The sequence below is a fragment of the Mus caroli genome, chromosome 18 (genome assembly GCF_900094665.2).
Source record: "Mus caroli chromosome 18, CAROLI_EIJ_v1.1, whole genome shotgun sequence".
Classification (NCBI taxonomy): domain Eukaryota; kingdom Metazoa; phylum Chordata; class Mammalia; order Rodentia; family Muridae; genus Mus; species Mus caroli.
The window spans coordinates 36,279,895-36,297,799 of NC_034587.1; the positions used below are offsets into that span (position 1 = coordinate 36,279,895).

The 17,905-nt window shown below is 45.2% G+C and overlaps 1 protein-coding gene across 7 annotated transcripts in view; it reads left to right on the plus strand.

The window, feature by feature from the left end:
- Nucleotides 1–17,905, plus strand: part of Arhgap26 (Rho GTPase activating protein 26) — a 388,578-nt gene that overhangs the window by 88,280 nt on the left and 282,393 nt on the right. For all 7 annotated transcript variants that reach the window (XM_029471859.1, XM_029471862.1, XM_021150728.2 and 4 more), the window contains exons 2-3: nucleotides 15,553–15,648; nucleotides 17,487–17,548. In XM_029471859.1, coding sequence (XP_029327719.1) covers nucleotides 15,553–15,648; nucleotides 17,487–17,548 — 158 coding nt within the window. The remainder of the gene's footprint in view (nucleotides 1–15,552; nucleotides 15,649–17,486; nucleotides 17,549–17,905) is intronic.

The following is a 17,905-nucleotide window of genomic DNA, read 5'->3' on the forward strand; positions in this document are numbered from 1 at the left end:
ATAGGAATGATGGCTTCTGCATTTACCTGAGGTTAATTGGCACAGTTTCCACTATATTAGGCATTTAAAATTCCAGCCTCGTCTACTCCATTTACTCGAGTGCAGATTTGCTCCTAGCATTTGCTATAGCCTGAGTGGTCTGCAAGTAGCGCTAGTGGCCTCTTGAAAACATCAGAACCATCTTGCTGCAGAAGAACAAGTCAGAGGAGGGCACATACTTTGTGGTTTTAAAGGCTAAACCCAGGAAATGGGTTTAGGTTGTTTTGCATCATGAAGGGATGCGTAACATCATGACCATTTTGCCTCTATTTCTGTAACTCAACTTTCTCTTTCTGTAAAAAGAGAAATACAGGGCTTATCATTTTTTTTTTTTGAGCGAACCCTTTAGAAGTCAACGTTCTTACCTTGTATCTGTTTAGACATTTAAAGGTATTGCCGGGCAACTGGAGAGGTAGCTCAGTAGGCCAAGGCACTTACTGCTAAGCCTGATGACCTGAGTTGTATCTCCAAGATGCGTATATTAGATGTATTTACAGACAAGGGTGGAGCAGGGGTGTGTAAGGATTGAGGATGCCGTGGATGGGACAGGTTTTCCTAAACAAGTGATGTCTGTGGGCCAAGCTGCAGGACCTGGATGGAGGTGAGGAGAACTCCAAGTAAGAGAGAGCAGGCCAGGCCTGTAGGTGGAGGTTTCCTGGCACACTTCAGGATCAATATGAATGCTAACCTGGGGCTAGGCCATAGACAGAGGACACGACCAGTGGCCTATGGAGACAGACCTTGTAAGCAAAGATAAAACTTTGTTCAGATTCGTCTTGAAGAGAGTAGGGACAGTTACAGTCGGGAAGGATGGTGGTGGTGGTGAGCAGCAATGAAATCAGATGTGCCTTTGAAAGCCCAGACGTGTACCGGAGTGAGAAGTTGTCTGGAGGGAGAAAGATGGCTGGACAGCTATGAGTTAGCCAGAGATGGTGATGTTACAGGGGTGGAACACCTTCAGGTACCACCTGGGAAGAAGGGGAGTTTTAGTTGATATAGCAAAGCAATTCCAGGGCTGTGCTGCATAATCTTTGTGGCTCCTTGGTTTTTTTGTTTTTGTGTGTGTGTGTGTTTTTTTTAACAGCAGACATCAAAGCTATAAAAGATATTAAAATAGAAAGCTTCTTTCCTGTTGACTTGTGGTGTTTTAATTTGTAATTTAATGTTCTAAAAAGAAATCCTTGAGTTATCAGTATGCATTTCCTGTTCATCTTTATATCTGCAGTGCCCATCTCGAATGTAAGTTTAAATGACTCATCTGCAGCAGCATCCAAATTTATACAGCTCATGCTCTGTGCCTCACATGTGCTCAGTCCCATTAACAGTGGAAGCACTGCACATCTTGATGCCTGCGCATCCCCAGTCTGCTTGCTCTCGGCTTGTTGATGAGTAAGGGGGGACTGAAAGGAAGGCAGCATGCCCGGGCTTTCCAGTTCCCTATTGTCACGGTCTGCAGCAGTGCCTGGCTTAGTCAGAAAAAGCAGGAGTAAGAAAGGCTCCACTAATATCACAGGGTTATCTGAAGCCCTTCAAATGCTCTTGCCTTCTTGGAACAGAAAGTGTGGCCTTTCATGATTGTCACTGTCCCACCTCCACAGCTGTAGACCTAACAAGCTCCATTAGGATTCATTTTGATGCTTGCTAAGACCCCCATATACTATGGGTTTCCTAGAATTGAGGGCATCAAAGCACTGCATACCCAGGAATATCTTAATCTATGCTCACTCGTGTGCTCCACATCCTATGGGACTTCAGTTACCCAAATAGAAGTTCAGAAGTAAAAACATTTAAAGGTTTAAGACAGCTTCCACAGAGCCGTGCACTAAACAGCCCATTTCTGAGCATAGGATCCTGCACAGCTATGAACACTACATGCCAGTGCCTTGGGCTATCCTCTTGAGATTTACTTGGGTCTCTGTGTCACAGAAAAGTGCCCAGCACAGAGCCTGTACTGAGAGTCCCAGCCAGGCCTGCGATTTAAGCTTCCCAGAAGCTGAAGACAGCTGTACCTCTGTGGGAAGCTTGGTTTCCTGGTGGGTTTCTGTGCAGCTAGCACTGAGCCATTCATCAGCTTCAGGTGCCAAGAGCTGAGCTTTAGAAAATGGGGACCAAACAGGACTGTGGTTCTGCTGGCTTTTTGAATGAAACAATGAAGTGCATTGCTGATTGATTGGTTGACTGATGATTGATTACATTTGTTTGGCATGTTTGCCTGTTCCCACATGTGCCATAGTCCGTATATGGAGGTCAGTGGACAATTTATGGCAGTCAGTCCCTCTTCGCACCATGTGTTCCTGTGACATTCAGGTAGTCAGCCTTGGTGAAAAAGATCCTTTACTGGCTCAGTTATCTGGCTAGCTCTTGGGAAGGTTGTTTTTTTTTTTTTTTTTTTTTTTTTTGTTTTTTTTTTGTCTGTTTATTTGTTTTGGATTCTATTTTTGGAATTTTTGAGTTTTTGCTTGAATTACATTNTTTTTTTTTTTTTTTTTTTTTTGTCTGTTTATTTGTTTTAGATTCTAGTTTTGGAATTTTTGAGTTTTTGCTTGAATTACATTCCCTCCTCTGGTCCTGAGCTGTTACTATGGTTTCTTTTGTCTTGAGCATAAGTTGCCAACTCTTAGAACACTTGCAGACCTACAGTCAGATAGTCAAAGGTGAACTTGGCCTTAGGATCTATCTCCACCTTTGTCATCAGCAGTCATTGTGGGTACCTGGTACTAGATGTTCTGAAGTTTGTGGCACTTCTTGAACTTTAGCAGGTATAAGACTGATTGACACCACTCTGGCTTGATAACCCAAGGTTACAGTAGCAGTACACAGGCATTGGCAATGGCTGACAGCTTTCTAACTGGACTTGAGACCTGCTCAGCAAGAGGGAGATCATGTATGGCCCTGGAGACCTAGCCAGCTACCCAGGGATAGTGAAATAAATCATCACTTTAATATACCAGCATAATCCCTAACTACATTCTGAATATTTATCCTTACACTCACAGATAAAGGTAACTCACATACTTCATCAGGTAATTTCTCTTTGTAATAGATAGAGACCATAACAAAACCATAACCTATCAAATGGAGATTATGTAGCCCAGGCCCAGTTGATAGATCTACAACACCACTCCTTTACCTAAGGCTCAGGGATCATAGGGGATTTGCTGTGAGATGTTTGTAACATAGAAATGTCAGAAGTTAGAACTATGATGACTCATCAATATGACGTGAACAAGAATGACACCAGTGGACATGCTAATGAGCATGGGGGAAACCCTGAGTGTCCTCAGCTCTACACAGAGAATTACAGGCAACCAAGGAATGTGGAGAGTGGGACAAAGAGCCTTCTCCAGGGAAGAGCACACCAGTCAGTTATCTGATATCAAATGCTTAGCTCTGAAGACTGTGTACATATAGACACATACAAGTAGCATTGCACAGGCTCAACAGGCTATATTTGTGTGTTTAGGAAAACACATAAACATATATATATGCGGCTAGTAACAAAGAAAAAGAAGCTTTGAATTTTAAATAGAGCCAGGTGTGTGTGGATTCCTCGTGGGAGTTGGAAGGGAAAAGGGGGAAATGATATAATAGTATCAAATAAATAAATAAATAAATAAATAAATAAATACCTGGGAAGCCCGGATTGTGATCTAGAGATCCCAGCCCTTCGAGGGCCTCATGATTGAGGTGGCTGAGCACAGTGCAGTGGTACTGTAGTTTGAGTACTAATTGGCTTCTCTCACTGTGTGGTAGGCAGGAGTAAGGGGTGCTCTGAGAAGCACTGGGGCATGAATGGGGACTGGGTATAAGAGGAGGTTCCCAAGAAGGGATCCTCTGAGGAAAGTGGGTGTTGGCCCAACTGGGCCTCCCTGTTTTGTCACTAGAGCACAAGCTCCCTTGCCAGAGCAGCGGCAGCAGGGATGTCAACATTCAGGGGATAGAAGGAAGCGAAATGATTTCTGAGAACATTATTAGGTGTGGCTCCTTTCAGAATTGCTGAATGCTTTTTTTTTTTTTTTTTTTAAATTTCAGGAAGTGTTTATTGAATCCAGTGGGGGAGACAATGGAGTTTTCTTTGTAATTGAACTCCTTCTGGTACTGGGGAGCTGTCACCTGGTGCCCTGTGTTGTATGTTGAGAAGCACTTGAGTGGTGCCTGGAATTAGGCTGATGAAGTCTAGCCCCTAATCCTGCTGCAGGGAGCCTGAGTGGAGGAAGGCCAGGAGTCAGTGTGGTGGGACCATTCACATGGCGAGGAGGCAGCGGGGTGGCTGGCTGGGCCTCACTATGGACATACATCTGCTTGGTGTATTTATGCCATCAGTATACAAAGCTGTCCTGGATACCTCTGGTTTACTGAGCGCTTCCTACAGGCCAGGCCCCTTGCTGAGTACTTCCATGTGCTGTTTCTCTTCTCAGAGGAACTTTGGAGGTGTAAATTCCCCTTTAGCTCCATCTCGCACAGGTGGAAGCAGTACGGTGGCCCGGTGAGTGGTGGAGATGGGACTTGACCTCCTGGGAGCCTGTTACAAAGCCCCAGCACAGACATGGAGCCGACAGGCAGGTCGAAGACCTTCATTTTCTTCCTGTGCTTTCTCTTGATTACTTGCAAGTTTGTGTGCACTGCTGGTGTGACCTGCAGGACGGGTGTCTGCTACCTGAATATGGCTGGCTTTGCTGTTCCCAAGTAATCGCAGAGTGTCAGGTAGACTTCGGTTCTATGGCCAGGGTTTGTCCCCCCACCCCTTCTTTGTCCTTTGCTGGAAAGGCTTCAGGGGTGACAGGGAGGTTATTGGCCTCAGTGTAGCTGCTTGTGTTTTCCCAAGTGAGGTTCTTGCTTGTCTGGATTTGTTCAGAGCAGGTGTGACTGCAGAGAACTGGGAGAGGCAGGTCTGGTCTGGGGGGGCGTGGAAAGACTAGATGCTGAAGTCTTCATTCACAAGCATAACTCCAATCTAAAGACCTTGATACAGAACATTTAGTGTCCCGAGAGGACCTTCCTAAGTGCTGGAAACCCTTTACTAGCCAGACCCTACTATTCTGCAGTCTTCCTCTTTGACGTTTAAAAGCTTTACAGTTATTTAGGTAAACCTCTCTGGTGACTCCTCTGAGTTAGTAGTATTTGTTTTCCCTTTACAGTGTTCATAAAGGAAGGCACAGAAAGAGACAAGATGCGACTTCCTTGATAGGTGTCTGGTAGAGGTGGTATCCTTCAGTATGAAGATGTTTGCTGAGTTCACGCATGGGCTCTGTTTCTGTAAGCCGTGGTAAGCAGAGCAGTGCTGCTTCAGTTTTTTTACCTCCTAGATTTTTTTCTGGCTCTGTGTCCTGTCGTTAATTTATTGGCAAGGCTTTTCTTTTGCTTATAACCCTTTCCAAGAAGGTCTGGATTTTGCTGGAAGTTTATCACTGTAATTTTTCAGCTAGTACACGTCACCCTCTTAATCTAATTGAGCCAGCACATCACCGAGAAGGCATCATTTTATTTGGGTGGTGTTAGTTGCTATGGTTACCTGCTGAGACTAACAGAGTCTGCGTTCCGTTCCCTCAATCAGCTTTTTGAAAACTGTTCTCTCAGAACAACAAAGGCGAGCACCTTGCTGTAGAAATATGCTAAGTATATTCTCACCATCAATCAAAGAAGAAAAAACAGAAGAGAGTCTTCAGTGGGATCTCTGAGCTCTGGTCCAGCCCTTGGTTTTCAAATGAGTTCTTTTCAGTTGTGTGTGTCGCGCAGTGGCTCGCACTGGGTTCAGTGTATGTGGTGGCCTCGGGAGGCGCCTGCTGTTTCTGCTTCTGATACAGGTCCCATTATATTTGCAGAAGTTTTCTCATGCAACCATCCTTCCAGAGTCTTTTGAGATCTTGCACATCACTATTGTGCGACAAGGGCAGGCAGCTTTGGTCTTTGCTTGCAGGTCTTAGGTAGGAGTTCAAATCCCAATTCAAAGCGTATCGTGCCTTGAACACCACCTCAGGCATCACCTGGGACCTCACGCAGGCCTGGAGATCCTGGCTTGCAGGACTCTGCATCAGAATATGCCTTGAGAAGATACTGATGTGATCTCAGCATCACAGAATATGCATTACAAGATATGCTGCCCTGGAGGGAACGGCTTTCCACAGTGGAAGCTGAGGCTGGAGACTCCAGGCAGGGCCCCATGCTGGCCACCTCCCTGCTTGTTGGGCTTCTCAGGCAGTTCTGGGGCACTGAGAGAGAAGACTTCTTCACTCTCTGGTTTTCTTGGCCCTTCTGGAATTCTCAGCCTTAGTCTTACTTGTTTACCTGCAGACCACTGGTCTCATCTGGATGCTCTCATTTTCCCCGTTTGAGACAATAGTCCAGGCTGTCCTAGAACTTGTGATTCCCCTGCCCCAGTTCTTAACTCATCTTCTCCTTTCTAAAACATAATTATGGAAGGGCAGTTTGCAGAAAAGCCTGGCCTTCCCTAGAAGCCCAGTCTTTGTATGTTGGCCTGGTCCTTTTACCTGTCCAATCTGGGACTGTGATTTTTCCCCTTCCAGGCAATAGACAAAAATGGTCTGATGATACCAGCACTCCACCTCTCCTGCATTTAAAGGCCTACAAACTACACTTGTCTGTTTGCTTGTTTTGTCTTGTTTTTTAAATAACACTGTTTTTAAAAATCATATTACTTTTGGAGGACTGTGTGACATATCAGGTAAGTAGTTGACAAATTGTGCTAAATTCCCAGCCTCCAAATAAATTCTGCCTCATTTTTCATCTGGGAGGAAATTGTAAATTTGTACATGTTTAAAATTCTCTAAGCAACTGAATAAAAACTTCAAACGAATTTGTAGTAGTGCACTGGAGTATGGTTATTTGGTTAAGCTGTGAGTCAGCAAGGCAAACATGTTTCACGATCATGACACTTAAGGTTCCCTTTCGTTACACTCTTCCCTCTAACTGGCTAATGGGGTTTTGCCCCATCTCTGCTCCTGGGCAGGAAGGCAGATCAACAGCTGTCTTGTGCTAAGCTTTCTCCACTTTTAATTCCCAGGACACCTCTGGGAAGTGCATGTTGTCCTTATACTTTTATAGACACTTGGAAAGGTGGAATAGTTTGGCTGAAGGCACAGAGCTAAGAAATGGGAGACCTGGGGTTTGCATCTGTGTTTGTGGAACCCAAGCATGGCAAACCTTTGAAGTAAGTGTGTGTGTGTGTGTGTGTGTGTGTATGTGCTTGTGCGGGGGGGGGGGAGAATATTAGCATATTTGTGTATGAAAGGAAAGAAAAAGAGACAGGGAGATAGAGACAGAGACAGAAGAGACAAGAGAGAGACTGATTAATTGATCTGTACTTGAGCATCCTGGAAATACCCTCTGGTTTTTTGCGCCCTTACTGGGTTAGTTTTCAGAATGCGTTTCTTTGTTTCTAACTAACCAAATACCAGCTTTCCTTGAGGGACTTTTCCTTGCACCAGCTTTCTGTCTCATTGTCGCTTAGGATAGCTTTCTGAATACAGTACCCACTTCTCAGGTCCACTTCTGCTTCATGGCTGGGCTCTTGTGTCATTGACCTGATACTGATGAAAACAGTTGATGTCTTGGTCCCAGCATCGGCAGATGTTTGCTAAGCACCTCATGCAACACGCTGTCTTTTAATATGTTCTGGGTGGTGGGTGTAATTAAGAGACAAAGCCTGCGCCTATCATGTGTGTGGCCCTACACAAAAATAAGCCCCTAAACTTTCACCCATGGCTCAGTGATTAAGAACACTGGCTGCACTTCCAGAGGTCCTGACTTCCACATGGTGGCTCACAACCTTCTGTGATGGGATAGGGGCCCCTCTTCTGGTGTGCATGTAGACAAAGCCCTTATGTACATAAAATACATAAAAAATAAACTATAGAAAGTTAAAAGATCAGTCATTAGCGTTTAACATCAAGGGTTCTTATGGGGATAAGCTAATATTTATAACATATAAAGCACATAAATAGTGTAGAACTATAGATGTATTTGTGTAAATGTGATAGCTCAACATATTAAAGCATATAAAAACTATAATACTTGGGAAATACAGGTATGTTTATATCTGTCATATCTACATACATAATTCAGTGAATCTAAGGACTACTGATCATTCCTGAGAGGACTTTAGGTTTTCAGGAGGAAGCAAAGTTTCTTACTCATTGCATACTCTCTTCATTGACTGTCCAGTGCTCTTTGTACACAGGTCCAGTTGGAGAGGTGTCCTCTGTCAATGGCTATCCCTTGCCTTGGTTTCATGATCTCTCAGCAAAGTAAAGTAAGCCAGAGTGGCACCTTATTAAAGACTTCACCAGTGTTGAAGGTGATCTTGTTACTCTTATGTGACGGCCTGGTTCCAGTTTCTACACGGGAGAACGTCTAGGTTCTGTCAGTTAACATGGAAGCCCTTCTGGTGGGTGATTCAGACCTTTCTTTGCATTCCTTTCTGTCTGTTTACCTGGCTGTCTGTTTCTGACAGTTTCAGTTTGCTTGTTTGTGTACGTTTTTGCTCCATTTTTTTTTCTTTAACTTCAGAGTACCTTTCCGAGCCTGCCTTCTGCCCACATCTCTTGTTTTCTGTATATCCAAACAAGGCTCAGCATAAACATTCTTCTCTGTTTTTCTCTTTTCCCTTTGTGTTGTTGCTCTCTCCTGTGGCCCAGCTGCAGTAGTACCCCACATGTACTTCTGTAGCTGCCCCCGTCTCTGATGGCCTTGGCACGTGCTAACTTAATTTATAGTTTTGTATGTACAGATTAGACCCTTCTACCTTGAATTATCTTTAAGGATATGGGACATGTATAAGCCATTCTTCTACTAATATATTGACATTAGAGCCCCAAGCATTTGAGTACACCAGGCATCAGAGCATAGGAGGAGCAGGTTGCTTATACTACCAGATTAATTAACTCTGAGGCCCTCAGAAGGGCTAAGCCTTTCTGAGCATCAGTCTCCCTAACTATAAAATGTAAGGAAAATAAAACCAACCTATTTTATAGGAGGCAAGATTTCATCATAATTTAAAAACTGTATCACAGTTAGAAATCAGTCAACTAATACATAATCATAGCTATTTTTGATGTGTATTAATGTGGGCTTGAGACTTCTTTATCTTTAAGGGAAAATTGATGTAAGTAGAATTTAATTCAGTTCCCTCATCTTGGAAAGAGTCACGCCCTTCCTTGTCCCACTTGATTTCATTTCTATAATCAACCCTGAACGTTTTATTAGCTTTGATACTACAGTCCCAAACCAAATTCTTCTGGGTTAGTGCTGACTCTTGCTTCATTTAGGAAATAAAGATTTAGGGAATGGCTTTAGGAGAATCACACAGATGGATAATCAGAGTACATATCATTTATGCGGTTGGCTGATCTTCACGGTGTATCATCTACTTTAGATAAGAGGTGTTTTGAGTTGATCCCAACTAGATCTGGAAGAATAATAAGGCATTCATTTTTGGCAGTGACTTCATAAAATATATCCCCTCCAGAATATTCCAGATAACATCCATCCTCTGAATATCAGCGCATCTCTTCCCACTGGAGGCTAGGATCCTCCTATAATTAGAATCAAGCATCCTCAGGATACTTCTTTCAAGTTAACAAGTCTTCATTAAAAGGGCCAGGATCTTTCTTAGGTATTGTCCAATGTGGTTGATCGCCACCTAGTGGGCACAAGTAGCACCTTGCAACACAGACTCTAGTCGAATCAATTCTTTTTGTCTGGTTCTGAGATACAACATAGTCTTCCGGCTGATTCATAGAGGGGTGCAGGATGTAAAATGGCATTTAGCAAAAACACTATCACCTTTCCTCTCCACAGCTAAGTACACTAGCGTGTCTGTAAAACACTGTGTTCTGAGCCTGGGAAAGCTTGTCTTCAGTGTGGTTTCTGTAAGAAGGACTCACGCTCTGAGAACTCTTAGACTGTTGACTTGGGGCTTGGGGACGTGTTGGGGCTGGCATGTGGCTGTGGTTGCGTCTTAGTTTGCTGCTAGTTTATCTCTCTTGGCCGTTGGTGGAAAGTTTTGTTTAATGCTCCTGCTGAAGGTAGCTCTCCCTTCAGCCTTGTGAAAACTGTCCGCATTGACAGTATGAGAGGAGGTGGTCCCATATTAGTGGTAAGCACATTCCATATACATCACCCTCCACCTAGGTTCCCATTAGTCAGAGAGCTTTTACTGACCTACTAAATCTCCTATCACCCCCCCCCCGCCTCCATCCAACGTGGAGCTGGGAAGTTTACCTTCAGTGAAAGCTGATGTTTCTGTGGAGATCCCTACGTCTGTCTGTCACTGTTCCCTCTGTGACTCTTGTTCACCACCAGGCTTGAGCTGAATTTTAGAGCGCTAAGGGAGAGGCATTAAGGGACACTATTCTGTTTGGGTAGAACTCACTACTTTAAGGCATATCACAGAGTTACAGGAACTAACACCAAGTTTCTATGAAGGAGGATTTGCATAGTGTTCATGAAGTAAAAAATAGGGTCAGATTTGGGTTGGTTAGAAAAGCCAATGAAGGCTTCTTGAAGAAACCTCTAATCTGGAGGGCAGACTGTCCTGAGATTAGGCGGTGGCAGGTCACATCTTCAGTGTTTTTCAAGCCTTTGAGAGGGCTTCTAGTCTCCTCTCTAGCTCTCACAAGGCTGACAGAGTTGGGTGGAGAACTTGCCATGGAAGTAGTGGGGAGAGCAGCGAGGAGGCTGGGGCAAGCATGTAGGCCAATAGTAATATTCATTTGGGACACAGGGCATTGAAGGCAATGGGAAGAACTGGCAAAATTAAGAGCCATTCAGCACAGATTAGGCTTGGAGACAGTCACTGTGCATGAGGTTGACAAACTGGGGTCAACATGTGTGGCAAGACAGGGAGGCCCTTCCTCACCTTTGGCTGATCTTCTTAGAAAAGGTTAGATGGGTGTAGAGTTTGAATTTGACTGTTTAGAACTTCACTTATGGGTGAAGAGGAAGAGTAAAGAGTAGTCCTTCAGGAACCATCTCTCTCTCTCTCTCTCTCTCTCTCTGCTCATGGTGGTCTTCTCTGGTGACTCTCAGGTACCTGCACGCTGCCTTGTGCTGCTGCGTCCAAACAAGGCAGCACAGCATACTTTGGAGGTGACTGCCTAGGGACCGGAGGCATCCTTTGTATGTTATGAGATGAAATCACTGAGGGAATGGCTTCGGAATCATCCCAAATGTAGGGTGATGGGGTGGAGGAGGGGAACCTTAGCAAGCAAGACCTAAGGACTTTGGTGTTGAGCTTTCTGTAGCCAAGAGGGCAAATCCTAGCAAGTTCTTATATTAGGAGTCTGCTTTTAGGAACTACAATCACTTTCTACATCTGGAGAGAAAGATGTGACTAATGGAAATTCCTAACATAGTTAGATGCAATTCGAGTGACTTTGAGGGCACAGAAATACAGCATATCTACTAAAATGAAGTGGAATTATAAGGTTACCTTGAGTTCCTTATTATGTGGGTGTGTACATGTGTGCACAGTTATGTTAAGTTTTACCCAAGGAGAGAGATTGGATTGACTGTGATATCACTGATAAAGTGAAATTAAGGTTGTTTTCTACAGTGTTTGGAAAATAATGACACAGCTTCTGTGCTAAGGCAGCACCGTGCTTGTATTCAAGCCTCTTGATTGCTTTGCACAGGAGTATTTGCTAAGGCACAGCTTGGCACCCTCCGAAGAGAAGGGCACCGTCCTCTGGCCTCAGTGAGTAGAAGGTTTTAGGAGCAGTTTCTCAGACGTCCAGGCTTGAAGCTGCTTTCCTGTCCTTATTTTCCTCATCTCCTTGAAGGTCTTGTATTTCTTGGATGTAGGCAGTACTCATTTTGAGCTGCCCTGCCAGCATCCTGCCCTCCTGGAACAGCAGTTGTGCAAAGTGAGCATTACCAGCGTATGCAAAGTAAACGTTACCGACTCTGGCTCCATGCTGCGTCTTGTGCTGCCCGAACATCAACCAGCAAGGTTATATGAGCAGGGACTGAGCACCCAGCCCCAGCCCCAGCCCCAGCCCCAGCCCCAGCCCCAGCCCCAGCCCCAGCCCCAGCCCCAGCCCCAGCCCCAGCCNTTTAGCCCTTCTTACTGGACTGCGCATGCTTGAGTCCTGTTTACATGGACTCCAGCAATCTACCTTTAGAGAGCTGTGTACCCAGAGTGATGATTGACACCAGGATAGCTACTAAGAAGCAGTGACTTTGAGTATTCTTACTTTCTATTTTCAGCATTGTTCTAAATGCCACAGAGGGGCTGAATCAAGGGACTGAGCAGTGTAGAGTCCCCACACACTGCAGGGACCTCAGTCCAGAGGATCTGATGAGTCACAAGTATGCAAAAATGCTTGTATAGTAGGTCTCCCTCACCTGTGGGACACCCCCAGGCTCTGTCCAATGACTGACATTTTATGTCTTATCTGGGATCAGTTAACATAGGTAATCTGGATTTGAACCCAGGATCCAGAGCTGGTTGGAGTAGAAGCAAGAGTTTAGGACTGATCATTCTGTACCATGCATCTCAAAGCATGCAAGCAGAGAAGGGTACTTCCCTAGAGTAAACTAAAGGTGCTGCGCTTCAGGCCAGGCACAGATTCCAAGCAAGCCAAACAGCAGGTGTCTCTACTAGGTCCAAGGTAGCTCCTTTCCAGGTTCCAGGCTCTGGAATTCGCATGGCGTTCAGCTCTCCGCTCTGGCCTAGAGCCCTGTATTGACTTCAGTGCATCTCATTACCTCATCTTCCACCAGGCCCAGATCTAAGCCTCTCATCTGCTGAGGGCCACCAGACAGTGAAATCAGGTTACCCTGTGCCTGTAACCTGGCAAGGCAGCACGCCTTCAGAAGGCCCACAGAGGCCCCGTTGTTTGGCACAAGCTGATCCCTCATCCTTGATGTCAGCTGCTGGCAGCATAGCCTTTCAGGTGCACCCTGGAAGCTTTCCAAGCCCAGGCTGTGTTTCAGTCTCTACTTTGTTGGGGTGATTGTCAGCATAACTCTTTCTTGTCCCGCTGAGGAGGCAGAGGAGTGCCATGCAGAAAGTGAAGAAATCTCACTCACACACTCTCTGCTCAGGCCTTATTTCGTGAGTCCTGGTCGAGGGCCCGTTTGGACTAAACTATGACTGTGTGCAGCCACACTCACAATTGTTATGCTGTGCTTTGGGGCTCTTGGGGTCTTTCTCTTCCACTTTGAAATAACTTCCTTTGTGTTTCCTCTCTTGTCTCTCCAGAGTCTTGAGTTTCCTTCCTCCCCGTAGTGTTCTGACTTTGAGGCTTGCCAGGAGTGAACTGTGTTCTGAAGGAGACCCTCTGTCCAAGAGGCCGGTTCTGAGAGAAGCCTGGTTCCTAGCTGCTGTCATGTTTGGACCCTTTATGAAGGAGTCTTCCATCAAAGTGTCTGTACCAGGGAGTGATTTGAAACTGATCCTGTGTTCCTTTCCACCCTAAGTGCCTCCTATTGTGGAGTAGAACACGGTGCTTTGCCTAGGACCCATGTCATCTGAGCTGTGGAAAGATGGTCCAGGATCTCTTCAGTAGCACAAGCCCCAGACTGAGAACATCAGCACCCCCTGAGCCCCGTGACCCTTTACTAACAGCTCTGGCTTGGAAGGGACCCTAGGGGCTGGGTTTGTATATCATGCCCCTTCGTCATTTGTTTAGCATACGCCAGGCCGATAGCACTGCACATAGCAGAAGAGACAAGCCAGTCAAACGATGGGAGCCGCCAGTCTTAACCTTAAGGGAGAAAGGGGGAGCAAAAGAGGGGAGGGCTGAGGGACTAGGATACTTTAAGAAAAACAGTTGTTTCAAAATTACAATGTAATTATTTCAATTTCCCTTTCCCTCTTTGCTCTCCTTCCATTCTCTCCCATGTGCCCCTCCTTGTTTTCTCTCAAATTTATGACCACCTTTTCTTTAATTTTATACATATATAGATATAGATATATATAGATATATACACACACACACATGTGTGGGAGTCTGGGTCTGGGAGGGTTGGAGAACTTGGGCCTTGTCTGTCTGTAGTTGGAGGAGGAAGCCATGTGTGTGTGTGTGTGTGTGTGTGTGTGTGTGTGTGTGTGTATGGGGTGTGTGTGTGTGTGTGTGCATGGGGTGTGTCCGTCTCTGAATAAAAAAGCTACTGTATGACCCAGCTATCCCAGTCCTTGGGCATATGCCCAAAGGCCCTGGCATCCTATATATACTCCACAGATACTTTCTCAACCGAGCTCATTGCTGATCTGTTCCATAATAGCTAGGGAATGGAAACAACTTAAATGACCTTCAACTGAGGGAAGGGATGCTTCTGCTTAGCAAGTCACGTTGATCCAGAGAGCCAGACCCTCCGGTCTTATTAGATCCAGGCCTCGTTACCACTTGTGCTGCCTCCTCTTCCCCTCCACTGGGAGTTTGAACTTAATGCCATTTCCCCTTCAATGTGGGAAGCCTGGATAGATGGTAATTTGGATGATTAACCTAATCTGCAGGAAGGCTGCATGTGGAATTAAGTTAAGCAGTCTTGTCTGTCAGGCCACTTAAATGTACCTTGGTGATTTTCTGCCCTGAACAGAAGCCGAGGGCTCAGGAAGGATCGTTAGCTTTTATTACTGTCTTAAAGGAAAGTTTAGTTTTTAAATTTGACAAGGGCCCCAGAGAGTCTTCATTATAGAGACCATGTGTGGGGTTGGCTTCTTAGGAAAATCCCAATAGAAAACATTGGTAGGGCTTTGTTCTCCCGGTGGCTATGGAAACTGACTGGAAATTTGTCAAGCTGTGGTCTAATGAGAATGGGTCTGGGAGGGTCAGAGAACATGGGCCTGTCTGTCTTTAGTTGGAGGAGGAAGGCAGGCACGTGTATACTTTGAGACAGCGCAGCACAGGCTCTTCCTGAGTTCTCTTGGATCTACAGGATGGGTTCCAGAGTCACACTTGGGGACAGCTGTGCTGACCACATGGAGGGTTTGGCGGCATGGACCTATAGGCTACAGGGAATGCTGCTGCTGCTAATGTTGCTTCTGAGCCAGGCTTCCTCCCTGGTCTCCTGAAGTGTTAATATTCCCAGGTGCCAATTGGAGATGATATGTCTCAGTGTGTGGTTATAGAAAGCATACATAGGATTAAAACATACATGCGTGAATGCATACATACATACATGCATACATACATACATACATTGTGGTGTAGGGAATCAAACCTACAGCCTTGTGCATGCTAGGCTCGCACTTGATGACTGGACTGTATCTCCATCCCATAAGATTTGAATTGTTAAAGCAACTGCAATAAAAATGTTAACTTCTAGAGCAAGTTAATACTTTATACATAGCACATTAACTATTTGTATAAAGTACTGTCCTGTAAACAGGCATTTACTATTTTGAGTTAACATTTGTCCTGTGAAATGGTCTAAGGAACAAACCTTGCTAAGTATACACAGAAGATTCTAGAAAGGGCAATGAGTAGGAAGGCCAATTTAATGTCAGTAATTTGTGTTTTCCTCTTTTTTTATTTTTTTTCTTATTAGATCTGTCTTCGGCAAAGCGGAAGTTTGCAGATTCCTTAAATGAATTTAAATTTCAGTGTATAGGAGATGCGGAAACAGATGATGAGATGTGTATAGGTAAGTCACAACCTTACTGAAGATGAGAACATTTGCCATTCACTCCAGCAAGCCTTTTCCTGGGCTAGGAAGCCCATAAGATTGGTAAGTGCAGAAATTCTGCAGATCATGAAGAGCACAGATGTGCGGAACGGGATGGGCTTCTCCCTGCACTGGCCTCCCTCATTGTCCAGGGGCAGGAGGAAGCTAGAGTTTATATGAGATGCTCTCATCCACCTTCCATCAGGGTTCTTCTGGCTGGTTCTGTGACATCCCACAACGCCTTAATCCAACCATGGCACTAAGGGCCTGGGGCAAGAGTGAACGCAGTGGTGGAGAGTGGATCAAGGTTATACAATGTAAGCTAATGGACTGAGATAAGACTGGCACGATGTTTTAGCTGACTTTTTACAACTTTAAATCTAACTAGCATGTCAGTGAACTTATCTCAAGTTCTTTTGTTTTTTGTTGTATCTTTAGCTTTTCAATTTTCACAATTTTGATCTAGTGGCTTTCCATTCTGGCCTGGTAACAGGAGGCTGGAGCCATGTAACTGTCACTACCTGCTGAGTAGAAGCAGTGCTAAGTGGCTAGCTCCCTGTGTCGCCACCGAGGCTGAGGTGAGCTTCTGTGCGTCACCATGCTGCCCTGCTCCCCTCTCCCCTGTCCCTTGCTTTCTTCCGGAGGCAGTTCTGCACAGTGTTGGCATGGTCAAGACTCACCACTTTTCTAGGTCTCATTGTCTATTCTTTTCCCTTACATTGGGCTTCTTAATTGATGCCATAAAGGGAAGAAGAATTAAGAAGAAAATAGGGCTGGGATTTTAGCCCAAGGGTAGAGCATGGGGTTAGTGTAGGCTCTGGGTTCAATTTCTAGTACCAAAGAACTGAAAATTGAGAAACCTAAGGTTGTTCATTAGCCCATTAGATTTTGTTTTTGAGTCTGTTGCCAAGCAGAACAGCAGGATTTGGGTCTGAGCAAAGGCAGCTGGGGAGTAGCTGAGTGCAGTGCAAATGTATCCTTGTTGTAAGTCAGCGTTGCCCAAGTATCCTGATGATTTGGGCTCTGTCACTGAGTGCCTGTTGCCTTCATGAAAGAAGGATTCTGGCACAGACCGTCTGTGTTTGACTGCTGTGCTGCAGGCTGCATCCTATCAATGAGTGGCTTCAGAACTCAAGGTGAAGGAACCAAAGGAGATGCCAGAGATGTGGCTTCTGTTGCACACAGAACTATTTGTTTAGTTGTCATGTTCCCCCCACCCCCCCCAACAAAAGGTTGGATTCTGATGCAAAAGATTGAAGGTTAAATCCTGAACAGGAAATCTTTCAACTCCTTAGTGGAGCTCTGCCCTTTCCAGCCTCAGGGCTGGGAGCCTGCCAGCACCTCCTTGGTCCTGGGAACTCTCAGGAAGGGGCGGGGCTTTTCCTTGGAGAAATCCTTCTGGCTGGTGTTCCAGGTACAATTAACCCACATTTCTGGGTCATCCTGCCTTTAGTGGTTAATGATTAAAGATGAGGGAGTCTGAGGACAGCAGTTGACGTTGGGTGTCTCTGTATAAAGGGATTGAAATCCGTAAGTTGCTCTTATGCAGTCATCATGATTGAAGTCTGTAAGTTGCTCTTACACACCCATCATGATTGAAATCATTAAGTTGCTCTTACACACGCATTATGACTGAAATCATTAAGTTGCTCTTACACACCCATCATGATTGAAATCCAATCCCTAAGTTGCTCTTACACACCCATCACGATTGAAATCCCTAAGTTGCTCTTACACACCCATCATGATTGAAATCCCTAAGTTGCTCTTGCACACCCATCATGCTACTTCACCTAATGGCTTCTTTCTTTTTCCAGCGAGATCTTTGCAAGAATTTGCCGCTGTTCTCCGGAATCTTGAAGACGAGCGGAGTCGAATGGTGAGTGTCCTGGGCTGACCGCTGGGCTGCTCTCGCTCCCGGACAGTCTGGGTACACTGAGAGAAAAGGAATTTGCTGTCAGAAGACTCTGCCTCTATGAACTTGCAGGCTGTGAACCTTTGCAGAATTTGAAGCTCTCTGTGACTGTTAAAGAATTACTAGTGCATAACTTCGGATGAGTATCATTGTCCTAAAAACTCACTATAGACCTGGGGATATTCACACATTATACCAAAAGATGGAGGAATTTCTTTAAGGCCAGCAGAGACCCTCCCTTTTGTGACTGCTTCCTGTGGTTTGCTTGAACTCAGATTGGTCTGGCAGGGGCAGGGGCAGGGGCAGGGGCAGGGGCAGGGG